The sequence below is a fragment of the Chionomys nivalis genome, chromosome 25, assembly GCF_950005125.1.
Source record: "Chionomys nivalis chromosome 25, mChiNiv1.1, whole genome shotgun sequence".
NCBI classification, from domain to species: Eukaryota; Metazoa; Chordata; class Mammalia; order Rodentia; family Cricetidae; genus Chionomys; species Chionomys nivalis.
Genome location: NC_080110.1, coordinates 24,641,215 through 24,659,999, shown reverse-complemented (window position 1 = coordinate 24,659,999; position 18,785 = coordinate 24,641,215). Strand labels below are relative to the sequence as shown.

Below are 18,785 nucleotides of genomic sequence, written 5' to 3'. Positions count from 1 at the left end.
CTTGGCCTCCCGCCTTATTGCGAAACCGAATTTTCCAGACCTTTTCCATCTTTCATGGTTCCTAAATATAGGATATGTTTAGAACGGTTATTCAGTTAGGCAATTTTATTTTATATTTCTTAATTTGGGACAGCTTTTTTAATCTGATGGAAGCATACCATTAACTGTATGTACAAAATTGGCTCTCTGTTCTTGAGTATCCTGGGCTCTGCTGAATGTTGTGCGGTGCGGCCATAAGTGTGTACAGTAATGCAGCTGTACCAAACTAGATGGGTATCTGCTGCTCTTTTTGCAGCTTTTGCTATTAATGCATTTTATTTTTCTGGTATGAAAATCAACCTATGTTGTCTTGGGGTTTAAACCACTTATTTACCTTCCTGCTTTGCTCTAGATATTTAGTATTTTTTTGTGTTAATCTATGGTTGTCGTCCATGATATTTGCTAAGGGCTTTTTGAAACTTGATGATTTCTATAGCGTATGATATGTCAGAATTTCTAGTTGTTCCCCTTAACTGTGGAACTGACTCTATTTACAGTGTCCTGGAGGTAGTCTTTGAGGAGAATTAGCATTTGCCTTGTTGAGTGTTACTATAGGGAATTCAGACAAGGGAGGGATTTATCTTCTCAACTAGGGGAGTTGTTTTTAACGCTAGGCAGAACTCTGGGGATTTAGAGCTTTGAAGCCTGTGTTCTAATCCTGCTTGTCTTTTGGCTTCCTTTCTGTACTCACACAAACACAATGAACACATGTATTGCTATCATGCTGCTATCCCTTATCAATGCTGCCTCCTTTAAAAATCTAACAGATAGGCAAACCCTTGTCGATAGCTTTCTTTAAAGAGGTAGATCCATTTCTTAAAGGGCTAGCACTTATCACAGATAAACCAGCTTCAGTTTTAATGTTCATATTGAAAATGGATCATGGAGAAAATCCAATACAAACTTTTCTGTTGTCAGATTATGTCTTTCAGTTACAAATAATAGATGTTGAAGATGTTAAGTTCCCACACCTAGCTCTGTTCTGCCCTATCAGGCCAAGCCAGTTTCTTTATTGAACCATACAGAGGGGAATCCCACATCAACTATCACTTTTTCTTTTAAAACAAAATAATTGTATCCTAAGGATCTGAGTCTGAAAGTATCATCCTTCATGTTATTATGAATTGACATCAGGTAATTAAATATATATATATATATATATATATATATATATATATATATATTAAATACACACACACACACACACGAAAGATCATTGTTATGTCTGATGCAAACTCAAACCCTAAAATCCCTCTCAGAGTGAGTCACCTTCTGGCTCAGCCAGTGAGAATAAGTCAATAACTTCTAAAATATGTTTGAATAGAGAAAGATTTCTCTTAATTAGTATTTAACTGCTCTCTTCCATAAGGTAACCTACAACATGTTTAGCTCCAATTATCAGGTTGAAAATTGCTTATGCAAATCAATGTAAGCAATGAGGTGTGGAGAAAAAACAAAAAGGAAATTCATTATTATTGGTTCGTGCTCATAAAATTATGATAGCCTGAGGGTAATGACAGGCACAAAGCCATGGTGATTATTAGTAGCAACAACACCCTTAATGACATGTTCCCGTGAAGTGTTATATGTAAGTATGTGTATTTGAGATTTTTATTTTAGAATCATGGGTTTATGTATAGACATATTTCCTCCCTTGCATGTGGATTTTTAGACAAACTGAAAGTTAGCCATCAGAGTCGAGATGGTACACTGAAGTTAACATTCTTTATGGACATTTATTAGGTAGTTTATTATGTATGGTTTTCGGCTGAAGAAATCAATGTTTAGAGAAAATAGATAACTCTTTAGGTAATTTCTAAAAGCCACATGACGGGTAAGGATCAGCATGGATTCTTAACTAGATTGTTCAGTGTATAAACAATGTTTTTCCTAGTTGATTGAATTACATATTCTTCTCCGTTGGCTGCTTGCAAGTGCCATGGATGTGTGACGAAAGAGTTGGAGAGTGACGACACACTATGCTCATGCCTGAAAACACTAGGCATCTCAGGAAGTCACATTGCCTATTCCTGTAAACTGTGGGCATCTTGATTTACAGAAGGCAGTGCACTTTTTTAATCTGCCAGGATATACTTTATTTATTTATTTATTTATTTTGCGAACTACTGATGGTCCGAGCCCTTTATCTGGGCATTTATATAAAAAGCATTTCACAAGCTTGAGTTGTGCCAACAGATTCATTTTATGTCTTGGTAATATTTCAAGCTAGCAGCAACAGTAAGAAGTGGGTATATTTTAGTACCTGCAAACACCCCTGTAGACTATTATATTTACACTATGTTTGCTGACAGGCATAGAATCCCTTCAAGTTGTTCTGCAATGGAGTACATATGTAGCGTTCACAATATTGTAACTCATAAGACTTCTTTTTTAGGCACTGGTGCTGTGATCCATACTTGCTACAGAAGAGATATTTGGAAACTAAAGTGGTGTGGGTATAGCTATTGTCTATAATTTAAAGTGACGAAACAAACCCTTTTCAAATGCTGGCAGGTTGTTTTGATTTAAAATATTCTGTGGCATGCTATATTTGACAACCTATTTTAAAAAATACTAATTTTTCCAAAATTTGCATTCATTAAGCAAGGTGATGGATTTTTAAAATATGTAAAACACATTTTTGGTTCCTGAAAAATATAGCTGAATACGTGTCTAGGCAAGCTGCTTCTGAAAGTAAATTTAGGGTAAACACACATTTAAATTTCTGACTCAGAATGGCATGCAAATAATTATACTCAACTATTATTCTTATATTTCCTCAAATAGCTTTATTTTCTAAACACCTAACTTTTTCCCCTATATTTTAAGCTTTATGTGGATGCTTGAAATTCTTATATGGGACACGATCATTAATGGATTTGGTTTCTCTCATTCTAGAATTCAGCAACGGAGAAAATTTGAATAATGACTTATTCCTTTCCATCCTTGGCTCTTGTCCATAAGAATTAAACTACAGACATTCCTTTTGTTTTTGCATAAGACTTTCTCCCTCAGTTTTCTGCTACTTCTGCTCATTTTGTCTCATAATATCCAGCAAAGTCTGCAAATATTAACCAAAATTAATACCTCAGTCTATAGTGCAGCTTTCTCTCTTTCGTTTGACTGTCTATGATAGTTCTAACCGGTTCTGTTTTTCTCAAGGTCAACGTTTTGAATATATGTTCTGAAATACATGAACCAGACTCAAATAAGACTGTCCAGCTCTTGGTATCATTGCTATGATGGGAACATTTGATCACCTTTGTTGTTCAAGATCACTTGAAAATCACCTTATGCTATCTGCTTAAAGTAGCTAAGTTCATAGGACAGTTGTTTCCAATTTAAAAACCTCCACTCTAGATGCTTAATTTAAGTCAAAAGCTTTAAAAATGTTTTTGTTGTCAATTTGTGTACACGCCTTTTGTGAAACTTTCTGCCTTTTCTTCTATTCATTTGTTTATCTTTAGACTACTTGTCTGCCAATTTTTTTAAGTGCACTTCTCATTCCCCATATTGTCTACCCAAAACACAGTGAAAACCTACCACATTTACAAAATAGTCTTCTTGCACTTTGAATAAATTGTAAAATAGAGTATTTATTTACTGTTTAGTGATCCCCAAAATGATCATTGAAAATCTGCATTTGCTTTTTGAAATCATCTATATTTGTTGATATATTAGACATGATTTTAGGTTTCAAACAGTATAATAAACTCTGACAGATTTAAGGTGACACAAATTTATTAAAAGGACCAAAAGTGATTCATCACATTATGAGAAGGATGGACAAACAAAACTCACCAACTTAGAAATCATGATATCTCTAGTTGTGTCATGAGCATGGTGGTCACTCTGTGCTCAGTGCCGACTTCTCAACACAGGGTATGATCTTTCTGCTTCTCAGGCATTTCACATCGCTTCTTTAGGATTCACAGTTCTGTGCGGAAGCCTCCACTTGTTGGAGGCCAGGACACATGCTTAAACTTTAGGTGCCAGGGGAAGTGAGAGGGAATATTTAGCATTTTGTCCTTTCCATTTCAACACCGAGAGGGAGTTCTTGCCTTCCGCCCACTTTCCACATTGAGTTATTGCCCCTGTGGAGTTCAAATGAGTTCAAATGCTGAAAAGCTAAAATGTGGCAAGTGCTTGTGAACTTTTTTTTTAGTGGTGTAATTATTCCTGATAGAAAGTAACATTATCCAAAACTTTTGCTTCAGCATCCTTGTCAAGCAAGTCTTCAGAAAAACCAGGGCTCGAGATTGCCTGACGTTCTAGAGAATATTCTGCCCCTTGCTGTCACCCAGGTCTAAACTTGAGTGGCTCTCCTCATGATAGAAATGTACACAAATGTGCCTGCTCTATCCAGAGATAGCCCACCATGTTTCCTTATGATCAACATCCTGCTTTAAGTTCTCATCCCCATTGCGAGCCATTTGCTTTAGAAGACCATGATTTCCCTGGGCATGAAACCAAATGATGCTACCTTAAGCTGCAAAACCAATATTTTGCCAAAACGCACAGCATGATTTGGTTAAATGATTAATGTTGGAAATGAGTTTGCTGCAGGGTTTGAGGGGGAAACTTTATGAGTTTTGGAAAAAGTCCCATTATGGGATGCTGCCTTTCTCCTTTGTACAAATTCTGTCTGAAGGAGATGCTTCAGAGTGTTATTGCCATCCAGCTACATAACTGAGGATGAGGCCAAAACATGTATAAAAACAAGAAGCCTCAGATCTGCTGTATCCGAAATACGAAGGAAGAAGTTTCCCTATTTTTTAAAAGTCATCGTGCTCTGGACAGTTTGCTAGTTAAAGCTCAAACCAGAGAAAACAACCACAAAGATTTTATTGAACCATTATCTATGTCTACAGGAATAAGTCACTTAAATTGCTATTTCTCCATCCCATTTTGTGAAGGGATTTACTAAGAGGAGAACAAGTTTTCTGTAATTATTTTCACGTCTTAGATGATAACAAAAGAGTACTTGTGTTTTACTTCCTGAGCTCAGTCTCCTTCCTTTAACTCTTGTCATTTTTGTCTAATTGTCTTTCATATATGGCATGCCATGAATCATGTCACATGTTAAAAAAGAAAGTAGAAAGTTATTTCAGATATAGTAATTCAATATTTTGATGAAGTTAAGTTTATGACATATATTTGAGAAGTATTCCCTGAAATAATGGGGCATGCCCCATATCACTGTCTTAAGAGGATTTCTTGGGTAAGCCTAATAGATACAAATTAATAGCTGCATTAACAGTATTAACAGAGGGCCATGCTGCACATTGAGTGCTGTATCATAGGCATACGTTGATGTGTGTACCAGGCTAAGAACAGGTATACTGCTTAAACAGTAATAAAATGGCTTTGACAAGTTCCTTAAATCCTTGCAATTTGCATAGATAATGTGGGCAGCCAACAGTAAACAATGCAACATGCTATGGAAAATGATCTTATGTACCACGATGAATATCAATCAAAGAAAGATAGCTCAAAATCAAGAAAGGCATTGAAGTGGGCAGGGAAAGATTCCTGGGAAGTATTTATCAAAAGTTAGTTATGGAGTATAAACTGAATTTAAGCAGCCAAAAGAGAAGCTAATATATAGAAAAACTGCATGAACAGAGAAAAAAAGATGCATTCGGCATATTCTAAAACATCAAAGTGTCTCAGATGAGGCACTAGAACTACAGGAAAACAGATGGGATTGAAGGGGTAGATTTTTAAGCTACATAAAGGAGTTTGGATAGTATTTAGAGCATATTAGTGGTTCTTGGTAGAGATTATAACTCAAGGTGATAGAAAAGAGACCTTGTTAGTGGAATTCTTCTAAGCAACAATCAGGAGAACGATTGTCAAAGAAGTGAAGTGGAATGGGAGAGTCTTGGGGGGATGCTTCTACCACAAACCACCATATGGATGTAGGGGAAAGAGGGACACCAATCTGACTTTCTAGTTGAGGGGATGGAAAATTGTCATTGGAAAAGGTTACCCAGAAAAGCTGCTGTTGAATGACGAAAAGCTCCCAGACACACGGTGATTGCTGTCTGTCTGTAGGCAGTTGTTTACATAGCTTGTTTGTGATTTGGGTATGGGCTACAGTCACTGATGTTCAGCCTTTGATTTGTTATATGATGATGTGTGGTTAATCAAATAAGATAAAATATAAAGAACTCATACTGTGCCAAAATCTTGGTAAACTTATTTTACATGTGTTTTACCCTTCCTTATTACTACCATACTTTTCCTTATTTTGTCCAGTTTTCCAACCTATATATAGCCTGAAGATATTTAAAAAATTATAGAAAAATGTACAGCTAAATAAAATCAATTAAAAAGGTTATAAGTGATAATACATACAGAATTCTTCAGTACTCTAACATTATTTTATAACTACATGTGGTGCGCTTTTCATTATCTTTATCTTATAGATGTGAAAACAGACAAAAAAAGAACTTAAATAAGGTGGCTTGTTCATAACTTATATTTTATATAAATAGTGAGTGTTGGACCTTAGATTTGCTTCCAGACTTGTCAGGTTTCCATTTTACTCTAAACTCCTGTACCACGATGTCTCTCTTCCTCAGTAGATCTATCAAAACTTATGCTTATTGACTACATTTTAGATTTTAATCCATCCACATTATATGCCATTGCTTGTTGTTTCCAATAACTCTATTTCTGAAATAACTAGTGTGCAGTATCCTTAAATTTTTAGATGTTAACACTAAAACATTCAATGTTATATAATAATGCCAAATGATTGTCTTACATAGACCTGAAGAAAAACAAAGATTTTGATTTGGATTCATATGTCTGAGATCTCTATATACATTGCCTTAACATTATGAAATAAAATTAAAGTTTTATTAATTACATACATATATTTGAACATATCTTGCAAAATGATAGTTGTGCCATGACATCTTCAGGGTCATTCATAGAAGTAAGTCCTACACAAACACAAATTACATCTAGGTTTTGTGAATATTCTTAGTAAACTTTCTCTTGCCAACCTCTTCTCAGCACCTACAAAGCCTCTTGGCATGTCTAGGGCTTTATACATTTTACTGAATGAACGGATGCTTAATTTTTAGACCAACACTCACTATCCTTTGATTTTCTTTGTAATTTTGCTAGGCAATGTCATTTTGTTCATAGAAGAAATAATTGTGTTGTGCAAGAGAAAAATAACAAAGAAGTCGTTTTCTGGGAAAAAAAAAGTATTTGAACATATGTAGACTTCCATTACATCTGAGTACTGTGATTGAAGTAGCCCCAAGAAGAATGGTACCATCACTGACCACTGAAACACCAATGCTGAGGCTGCCACTGAACTTTGAAAAGTGATATTTCAACCCACTTGAAGTGGAGTTTTATTATGAACTGGAGGATAACTAAGTATCCATCTGTTGATCAGTAGAACACGTCCAACTTACAGTATAAATCAGAGGGCTTTAGTGCCCTATGAGATGAAAAATTAATTGTTGGATCACATAGTATTCTTTGCTTCTCCTTGTAAGTGTTCTAGAAGCACGGTCCACAATCAGAACCAAATCTGAGTGATTTTAGCTTAATATGTTCAGGAAGATCTTAAAAATTATATGAGATACTTTTTTTTAGTTCTTTTGAGGGTTTCTTTTTTTTTTTTTTTTTTTGGTTTTTCGAGACAGGGTTTCTCTGGTGTTGGAGCCTGTCCTGTCCTGGAACTAGCTCTTGTAGACCAGGCTGGTCTCGAACTCACAGAGATCCACCTGCCTCTGCCTCCCGAGTGCTGGGATTAAAGGCATGTGCCACCACCACCCGGCTTTCTTTTGAGAGTTTCATGCGTGAGTTCATTATATGTATATTATCTCCACTATTCCCCTCAAGCTCTTGCCTACTCCCTCTGGAATTCATGACTTATTTTTGTAGATCAATAGTAAGTGCTATTATATACCATGATCTGTATATCCCCGAGAGCCATTTAATGTTGCTCATATACATGTGGATCTAATGTTGACCACCTGGGATTGGATAACTTGTCAGACATGATGCCTGTATCTCTTCATCTGGTGGTGTAGTTAATTAATTCTGCATTCTTCCCAAGTTCTTTCATTTAAATGCTGAAAGAAATAAAGAAAAGGAAGAAATTGAAAGCTGAACTCATTGTTTAAAACCTATCTCCACACACCTCTACCTCCCCTGACCACTCAAAAGCAAACAAATCTATCTCCTGCGTATATGTAGAACCAATTCCTGAAGCTTGGTTAAATTTAAATTGGCATTCATATTGGTTATGATTAATTGTATGCCTGTACTATGTTTAATAATATTATTCATAACACCTAATGATGAAGTTGAACTTGTGGTTGCTCAATTGGGGGTTGGACATCACCTCTCTGGGCTTATGATTAAGTGAGAACTGTCATTTCGTTCTGCTGTGAATTGCCAAAAAAATCTGAATCTGTCACTGGGTCTTCCATTTATATTTCCATTTCTTTCTCTGATGTTAATTATCTTCAAAGTGCCAAATTCTTCATACATTATTGAAACTTTTTTTCATTTCAAGAACTTTGATAAAAAAATTAGAAATTGTGTCTTCTTTCCTACATATTGTTAAGAAAATATAATTTTAAATGTAAGGATTTCTTCATTTTTAAAATATATATCAGTCCTTTTTCTACAGTTTTGTAGTTTGAAATCAGAAAAAAATCAGATGCTAATTATCTTGATAGCTGTCACCTTGATAATGAGACAGACCACACTTCTTTGAAAGGAGTAAGGTGTGAATCAAAGTGTGTAGATTTAATCACTAAAGGAACATAATGAGAAATGGAAGACCCTAAGCCTGAAGTTGAGAAACAAACTTAGGAGGACATTATTATTATTATTATTAGCAATGTGTGCTTCCAACTACAGAAATAAGTATCCCTTTGCAATTGTCAGTATTTCCTTTGCATAGAGCAACTAGAGAGAGATTGAAGAGTGGGTAGTTCACTCTCAGTATCAGCATATGTCACCTAAAGAATATTTTTTTGAAAGAGTGTTTCTCCTTGAATAATTGAGTGGGGTGATTTTGTTCTGCATATTTCATTGCAGAGATCATTTTGCCCTCATGAGCTGATGTTGACCAAATCAGTAGGAGTCAGAGTACATCCTTGACCTCGAGAATCCATAAGCTGTGATTATAACTGTGAAATCATTGTTAAGAAATTAGGATTGTTGGGCGATTTAGGATTTATGCTCCAGTTAAACATCTTGGGAATATTTTAAAATGCTATTCTCAATCATTTTGCTTGTCTTCTTCTTTTCCTTAATGCAATTCCACATGTTGAAATGGTTAATTGAATTGAGAAATAAATGTGTTTACTGGTAATTGCTTAACCTTTGAGTGGTAATTACAATTTTATATTCTTATAGGATTATTTAACTATTCACAAGTATGGCAATGCAGCCAGAAATGATCTCTGGAATACATTATCAGAGGTAAAGTAGAGGAAGCAGAAATATCAAAGTGTCTGCTTGAGCAACTGAATTTCATTTATAAGACATCAACTTTTATGGACATGGACATTTTATATTTGCTTTCTATAATTCCTCTTTTTTCGTATTGCTTTGGTGCTTCATTTTTATATAATATAAAGAAGAAGAGATTTAAAATTATTTGACTTAAAAATATTGGTTAAAATACCTTGTCTGTGCCATTGTCCTTGGTGATATGCAGGATGGACTGGCTTTGTGGGAGATTAGTCTATTTGGATGCTCACCTTCCTAGACCTGGATGGAGGGGGGAGAACAGGACTTTCCACAGGGCAGGAAACCCTGACTGCTCTTAGGACTGGAGAGGGAGGGGGAGTGGGAGTTGGGGGAGTGGGAAGGAAATGGGAGGAGGGGAAAAGGTGGAAATTTTTAATAAATAAATAAATTAATTAAGGAAAAAATACCTTGTCTGTTTTGAAAAATGACACTGTTTTTAATGAATTGATAATTTCACAAATGTCTATATTCTAGTTGGATCAGCAAATCTACATCTATTTTCTCCTCAAATGCCTTCCCTGTTTTTCCCGTCATGATTCCATCTCAAGTTCAAGGGTTCATTTTAAAATTTCAGAGTCCACTTACTGCAGTCAGTATGTGACCTGGTGTGGATCATCTCTGTTATGTAGACAGGCTGCATAGCACCCTGGGGGCCACGTACTTTAAAAATATTTGACTCTCCTCTCACTAGTCACCAGTTGCCAATGGTGCCTCAGCTAAGGGTGGGGCTTTGTGATCTCCCTCTGCCATCTACATTGGCTACATTGGCTGGCATGATCTTGCACAGCTCTTAAATACTTTTGAATGATGTTTTATTGTGGTATTATAGGTTCATGTTCAAAGGAGAGATATTGAACTTAAAAAAACATTTACTATATAATAGTAGAACCTATCAGGAATGCAAAATAATGTAAAAATACTTGTAATCATAACTTACATCTTATATTCTGCTATGTAAAAATTTTAATATCAATAAAACTCAGCTATATATATATACTTATATATATATGGAACAAAATAATATAAGAAATTCAAGGCAAGAAGATTAATTTTACTAGCATATAATGCTAGTTTTGCTGATTTTAAATGTTTTCATTTTGGGGTAAATTGCAATGGTAAAAATAAGGACAGATTAATGTTAATTATGCTTGCAAGAAGTGTTAATAGATTAATTTGTACAATTTTGGTTGCAAAGGCTTTAAAAAGGAATGGAAAATACGTGAACATACAAGAAGTAATGGACCAGTGGACACTCCAGATGGGATACCCTGTTATCACCATCCTGGGAAACATGACAGCGGAAAATAGAATAATTATCACCCAACAACATTTCATTTATGACATCAGTGCTAAAACCAAAGCACTCCAACTTCAAAATAACAGGTATGATACTTTTATTCTCTTAGGAGATTGTGATTTTTAATCATTCCCTTTACATCTTAACATTTTAAATTGTTGAGGAATGTTTTACAATTAAACATTTTGAAAGATGTTTAATTTACTGTTGAGAAAATTCTGAAGTATAAGTGGAATATAGTTTTAATCTATTTATTTGCTATTTCATTGTGGTTCTGCTTTGCTCTTCTTTCCTCAAGATTTTAAAAACTCTTTTTTAATATATTTAATGAATATGGTGTTTCTCCTGTATGTTTGTCTGTGCACCATGTCAGTGCCTGGTGTCCAGGTAGGCCAGAAGGTCATTGGATCCTCTGGAACTGGAATTATAGACAGCTGTTAGATGTCCTGTGGGTACTGGAAGTGAAACCAGGATTCTCTGGAAGAACACCCAGTGATATTAACCATTGAACTTCCTATCTAGCCCTCCCTCAAAATTTGAACTTTTACCATATCAGCATTTATTTCAGAAGGCAGAACTTTTGAATTAGCATGACGACTTTCAAAGATACAATTTGCATCTTCCGTTTTTTATGACTAGTTCTTGAATTAAATTCAATAGTTAAAACATGTTGCTCTGAATTAAGTAGAATTGAGCCAAATGTGCTTTACAAGACAAATGAGAACCGAAACTAACAATCCAGAAAAACTCATTAAACCAAAGTTCTGTACTTAATAATGTCTGAGCTAAAGGAACATAATATAGATCTTAAAATAATCCAAGCTTTAGTGGGGCCATGTCGGATCAACATATGTTCTTTTCCTCTCAATTACAGTGCTTGAGCTCATTGACTAGATACAACACATAGAGAATTGTTCCTTGTTTGGTTGAGTTTTTTCAAAACTGGATCTCACTTTATGACCCACTTCATCTCAGGTTCACTATGCATCATGGGCTGGTCTATGACTCACAGAGATCTTATTTCCCCAGCCATTTCATTTTCCTGAAATCTTGATTTATTATTTTAACTTTTTTTGAAATTCTTATTTATTGTATTACATGTTTTCTATTCTGTTCCTTGTTTAAAGACTGAGACAAAGGAAGATCAAACTCTTTTCCGTCAGTTCATTTCTTACAAGAAGCTCTATTAAGAGTGAATTGTAGGGGTGGGGTGAAGGAGGAGCAGAGTGAGGGACAGAGGGGGTGATATTAGTGAAGAAAATTAGTTTTTGGTTGGGTTACTCATGCTTTCTCTTGTTACTTTGGAAAACTAGGTGTCTTTCTTTATCAACTATGGATATCCATGAGATCTGGCTGACACATTTTATTGTCATCTAAGAGATCTGGAAACCATTGCCAAGTCAATTTGGTCCAGGCATAGAGGTACAGAGCCATGGTTGAGAAATTCACTGGTGCTCTCCGATGAATGCATTTGGCATTTGATTTAGGAAAGCGGGTTCACTATTTTTAGCCCCTGTATGTATATCTGTATGTGCTCATGTGCATGTTTGTGTTTGCCAAATTGCACGCGTGGAGGTTAAAAAACTGCCTCAGGTACCAATCCTCACCTTTCATCTTGTTTGAGACAGGATCTCTTATTCATCATTGTGCATGCCAGGCTGGATTTCTGGATTCTGTGGGCCCGGCTTTGCCTCTCATATTCCATAGGAACACTGAGATGATATAAGTGTGTACTGCAACTTTATGTGGGTGCTGGGTATTTGAACTCAAGTCTTCTTCTGTTCAGGAAACCTGTTACCTACTGATATTTTCCTCCAGCTATAAAACGGAGCCCTACGTCCCTTACTCCCCATATACATTGACCTTTGCATCTATCTCAGCCAACTCTTTGAGCTCCTGCAGTGCACATCACTCTGCCACAATCACACTGTGATCAGGGAGAGTGTCAGTCCTTCTCTACCATTTCTGGTCCCTGCTGCACCAACTGCTTCCTGTTATTTCCTCCCTATCTGAATCCAGGATCAACATTATCAAACTTGGCTTTACCAGAAAGCACTTTGCTTTGGCAAAGTTAGAGAGAAATCAGGTCAGATCTTGGAGCACTGCTATTCTGACACAGTGTCACTGATGTAGTAAAATTATCAAGGACACATAAAGGGTTACAGGACAAATTTGCACAAGAATACTTTGTCAGTCTATCACATACATTGTTATACTAGCTGTGGACCTGGTCTTTTAAAAGAAAATGTGTCGTCTGGGTTGTGAGAACTTATGCAACTCGAGCTGCTAGAACTACAGAAGCATGTGGAGGATCCCAACCCTAAACACTTGCCACACACTATATAAAGGGATGTGATGCTGATGCAAAGCTTCACATTGGTCCCAGGAATGACTTTCTTATTTTAAAATAATAAAATCTATACTTGAAATGTAGCACTCTAATTTTATATTATTCATCATCTAATTCCCTGTGACATTCTGGTCAAAGACTCAATACCAATTCTATTTGGTCTTTGCAGAGATCCTTCCTAACTCTAATACACAATGTGTCCCATTGATGTAATAGAACTTGCTCACCTATGCCAAAATTTCTAGTAAGTTGTACGTATTTTCTAAGCTGAGTTAATTTTTTGTTTATATTTTCTTCCAAGTACATAGGAATACTACCACAATAGCCCAAAACATTTTAATGGATCTAGTAGTTATATTTTTCATGCATAGCCCTTTTATTATAGCATAGAAAGATCCTTATATAACTAAAATTTCCTGAAGTTAGCTGATGTGTGATATATTGTGACATTTGTGCCAGAATCTTGTTACTTAGAAAGTTGGACATTTTTGTGGCATTTTTAAGTAAATGAAATCACTGCTTTGCAGTGTTGCATAAAGTCTCCTCATAGTCTTAGTTGTTCTTGAAGGTCTCATCTACACAGAATCATATGCACCAACCCAGTAAGGCTTTCCTTCTCTTCTGGTTGGCACCAGAAGTTTATACTGATCTCTCTTTAGCATTGATACTATTTCTTCTGAGTTCTCTCGTCCCAACTCAAACATGCACACATGTTTTCTGCCTTTCTCTAATAATTAGAATTTAATGTTGATTTGCTGGAAAATGAAACCATTGATGGAAACAAGCAGTTGCAGAGGACTGGGCATGCTTATTACACACTTTTTTACCTCAGGCATTCTCCGCTGAAACTTTTCAGTACACTTTTAACTCACACAGTGATAGAGTGTGCACAAAATTTCCCGAGGATTTCAGGTATTTATCTTTCTACAATGTAATTGTTGGCTATTACTTTTTCTAGAGTCACAGTGCAAGGTTAAAATAGTTTGTCTAAAAGGGTGTAGACTAAAAAAAAAAAAAATAAAAAATAAAAGGGTGTAGACTAGAGTTGATGGATTTATTGTAAAAAGCATTCCACATATGTCTGGCTACTTACTCATTTGAGATTACACGGACATAATTTCATCTATGAGTCTAGACCTCAATTTTTATCCTCCGAAGAGGTAAATGAAGCAAAATGCTTCTTTTTAATAGCCGAGGTTCATGACTGACCCCTCATGTTTGTGGTTTCATTGTAACATCCACTTAGAAATTCTTCTCAGAAAACAGAGCTCGAAGTGTGCCCACGTTATTCTTTATATAGATCTGAATTTTAATGAAAACTGATTATTTTTGTTCTTACTTTATTATTTGCTGAGTTACTTTGGTGTTCTCTATTAATCTCTCTGTAAAATATGTGGTTAGTGTCCCTCACACTTGCTAGGCAATAAATAAGGACAGTGTTGATATGGAAATGCAGGAAACGACAGAATTGTCTATTAGTTTAATCCAGAAAAAAGTAGAAGAGAATTATTTTTAGACTTTAATCAATAAACAGTGCAGCTCAGATTTATGGATTTTGGTTGCATTTATTTCTAAAGTACAAATCTATTTTTGCAAAATAAATTGTTTTATAGAAGTTCTTTTGCATTGAAGTTAAAACTATTAGATACCAAGTATATCTTTAGTGTCATTGGGAAGGTGTGTTTGCCTTCTACATACATTCTTTAGGCCTGGGACTTCTTTGGTAATTCATTGATTGATTCCTTCATTGATAACTTGATTATTTTTTTCCAAAAATGTAATGAAATTTGCACAGATGGAACATAGGCAATGCTTGCTTTTGCTTTGATGTAACTGTTTTATTGTTAAAGCTTTCTTATTTTCCAGTTACCTGTGGCAGATTCCATTAACCATTGTGGTAGGAAATAGAAGCCATGTGTCTTCAGAAGCAATTATTTGGGTGTCTAACAAATCAGGTAAAATATAAATTCTCTCCAGGGGAACTGTTGTGCTCAGATAATTGTTTAGATCTTAACTTCTCTTTTCAGCTGCTTCAAAATGTGAATGAAGATAAATTATCATGAGAAAACACAGTAGCGATAATCACGTCTGCAAAATTAGGCACAATATAGTTTCTAAATAGCCTAATTTTAGACTGATATGGAAATATTAAGTTTATTTATTTCTTTCAGAGTCAAGAGAAAGTAATTAAGTAAGTACAGTATCAATCTTCTTAGAGCTGTATGAATTTATAATCCAAAACATAATTGAAGTATGCTCATAATTAGTCACAGAATATGAAGGATCCTGAAACAGAGACCTCTTTTTTATTTTTTAGACTTCCTTGATTTTATTTTTACACTTTTTAAAAAATGGTCCTTTCAAAGTTGTAGGGAAGTACAAGATATGCAGAAAAGAATTCCTCCTGTAAGTTTATCATAATTCTACCAAAAATAAAAGAATTACCAGAGAACCCTTCTTTCAGCCTTTTTATTATAAGCATTTTTGTATGCATAGAAAACTGAGAAATAACATTTGTTGAATGCTAGAGTACACCTAGGACTTTGCTAATGAGTCAAGTGGGTTATTTCTTCTCTCTCTCTCTCTCTCTCTCTCTCTCTCTCTCTCTCTCTCTATCATCTATCTCTTTATCCATAATTCCATACATCCATCCATCCATCCATCCATCCATCCATCCATCCATCCATCTATCTATCTATCCTATCTATTTTATTCTTCTGTTTATTTTGCATCCTGTACCCAGCCTCTTCTCATCCTCCCTTGCTACTCCTTCTCCCACCCCCAATCTCCTCCTCTTCTGTTTCCATCCAGGAAAGGACAGGTCTCCCATTAGTATCAATAAAACATGGCATATCAAGCTGCAGTAAGACTAAGCACCTCCCCATGTAATAAGGCTAGGCAAAGTGACACAATATGAGAAAGAGGGTCTCAAGAGCCAGTAAAAGAGTTAAAACTAGCCTTTGCTCTCACTGTTAGGAGTGGGACCAAGCTACATATCCACTACATATATGCAGAGTGCTTAGGATAGTTCCATGCAGACGCCTGATTGTCCTTTCAGTCTCTTTAAGCCTCTTTGAGCCTTGGATAGTTGATTGTGTGATCCTACCTGTGGTGTTGTTGATCCCTCCAGCTCCTACACTCTTTTCTATACCTCTTTGATAGGATTCTCAAACTCCATCTAATGTTTGGCTGTGGGTCTCTGCATCTGCCTCCATCAGTTGCTGGATGATGCCTCTCTGATGACAATTGATCTAGGCAACAATGACAGAGATGGTCAGTTCAGGCTACTTACTCACTATTGCTAGTAGTCAAATCTGGATGTGTGGATTGTAGCATAGCTGTCCTTTTTTATTTTACAGCTAATATTCACTTATGGGGAAGAACATACCATGTTTGTCTTTCTCTGTCTGGGTTCCCTTACTCAGGATAATTTTTTCTAATCCCATCCATTTTCCTTAATTTTCCTAGTGTGCTTTTTTAAAACAGCTGACTAATGCTGCGTTGTATAAATGCCACATTTTATTTATACATTCCACAGTTGAGGGACATCTAGTTTTTTTTTTTTCATTTCTGGCTATTACAAATGAAGCTGCTATGAACACAGTTAAGTAAATGTCCTTGTGTAATGTTCGAGCCTCCTAAAATAATTCAAGAACACATCAAGATCATCCACCATGACCATGCAGGCTCATTCCAGAGATAAAGGTATGGCTCAACATATGAAAATCTCTCAATGTAATCCATCATATAAGCAAACTGAAAAAGGAAAAACCACATGATCATCTTCTTGGATGCTTAAAAGGCCTTTGACAAAATCCAACACTATTTTATGGTAAAAGTTTTAAAGAGATGAGGGTTACAAAGGAGATACATAAATATAATAAATAAAATCAGTATAAAGCAAGCCAATTGCCTACATCAAATTAAATGGAAAAAAATTCAAACCAATTTCACTAAAATCAGGAACAAGACAAGATTGTCCACTGTCTACATACCTATTCAATATAGTACTTGAAATTCTAGCTACAATAATAAAACAAATAAGAGAAATTAAAGGGATACAAATTGGAAAGGAAAAAGTCAAAGATGTTATGATAGTATACATAGTTTCCTAAAGCTACTGGGGGAACTCTTACAGCTGATAAACACCTTTCATCAAGTGACTGGATACAAGATTAATTAAAAAATATCAGGAGGCAGGCGGATCTCTGTGAGTTCGAGACCAGCCTGGTCTACAAGAGCTAGTTCCAGGACAGGCTCCAAAACCACAGAGAAACCCTGTCTCGAAAAACCAAAAAAAAAAAAAAAAAAAAAAATATATATATATATATATCAGTAACTCTCCTATGTACAAAGGATAAATGGACTGAGAAAGAAATCAGAGAATCAACACCCTTTACAATAGTATCAAATAACACAAAATATTTTGGTTTACAAGCAAGTGAAAGACCTGTATGACAAGAACTTGAAGTCTTTAAAGTTATATATCAGAAGACGGAAAGATCTTCCATGCTCATGGATAAGGAAGATTAACATAGTAAATCTGGCCATCTTGCCAAAAGCAATCCTTGGAGGGATTGCAATCCCCATTAAAAATCAAAGCATAGTTCTTTATAGACCTTTAAAGAACAATACTCAGCTTTGTATGGAAAAACTGACAAACAAAATCTAATATAATTAAAACAATACGACACAATAAATTAACCTCTGATGGTATCACCATTCTTGATTTCAATCTTAGTGTCTCTACTACAGAACTATATTAATAAAAACCACATGGTGTTGGCATAAAGGAAACAGGTGGATTAATGAAATAGAACTTAAGACCCAGATATAAATCCACACATCTATGGACACCAGATTTTTGATAAGGAAGCCAAAGTCATACATGGAATAAATAAAGCATCTTCAACAAGTGGTGCTGGTCTATCTGGATGTTGGCATGAGGAAGAATGCAAATAGGTCCATATATATTACCTTGCACAAATATTGAGTCCAACATAAACACAGATGCACTTAACCTGATAGAAAAAAAAGTTGGAAATAATCTCCAATGCATTGGCACAAAAGACAGCTTCGTGAAAACACCACTAATAGCATAGGCACCAAGACTGAGAATTAATGAGTGGGACATTATTAAATTGAAACTTCTGTAAGGCAAGGAACATCATCAATAGGACAAAACAGCAGCCTACGGAATGGGAAAAGAACTTCACCAACCCCACATCCGAGAGGGATGATTTCCAAAATATATAAAGAACTTAAGAAACTAGACACCACAAATCAAAGAGAAAAGTCTAAAAGCAAAGAGGAGCACTCATTACTAAATAAATTGAACTGGTCCCAGTCATTGTGGGCAGATGAACCATGTACTCTGTATGCATCTCATTTGTAAAATTAGGATGAAGCCTGCCTGCTCAGGGGGTAAGAAGCTAGAATAGATTATCTTCAGATTGTTTCTTACTTTCTTAAAACTTTTAATGCCTTTTTTTTGGATAGAACACTATCTTCTGATTATCAAATACTAAATTGATTATGTGGAACAGAAGAAAATTGAGGAATATGATTAAAACATCTTCC

At 35.4% G+C, this 18,785-nt stretch overlaps 1 protein-coding gene across 1 annotated transcript in view; it reads left to right on the top strand.

Annotated features, from left to right (window-relative positions):
* The window catches only part of Trhde (thyrotropin releasing hormone degrading enzyme), a 369,227-nt gene that overhangs the window by 256,008 nt on the left and 94,434 nt on the right, over nucleotides 1-18,785 (top strand). The window contains exons 8-10 of the mRNA XM_057758096.1: nucleotides 9,442-9,507; nucleotides 10,754-10,941; nucleotides 15,072-15,160. Coding sequence (XP_057614079.1) covers nucleotides 9,442-9,507; nucleotides 10,754-10,941; nucleotides 15,072-15,160 — 343 coding nt within the window. The remainder of the gene's footprint in view (nucleotides 1-9,441; nucleotides 9,508-10,753; nucleotides 10,942-15,071; nucleotides 15,161-18,785) is intronic.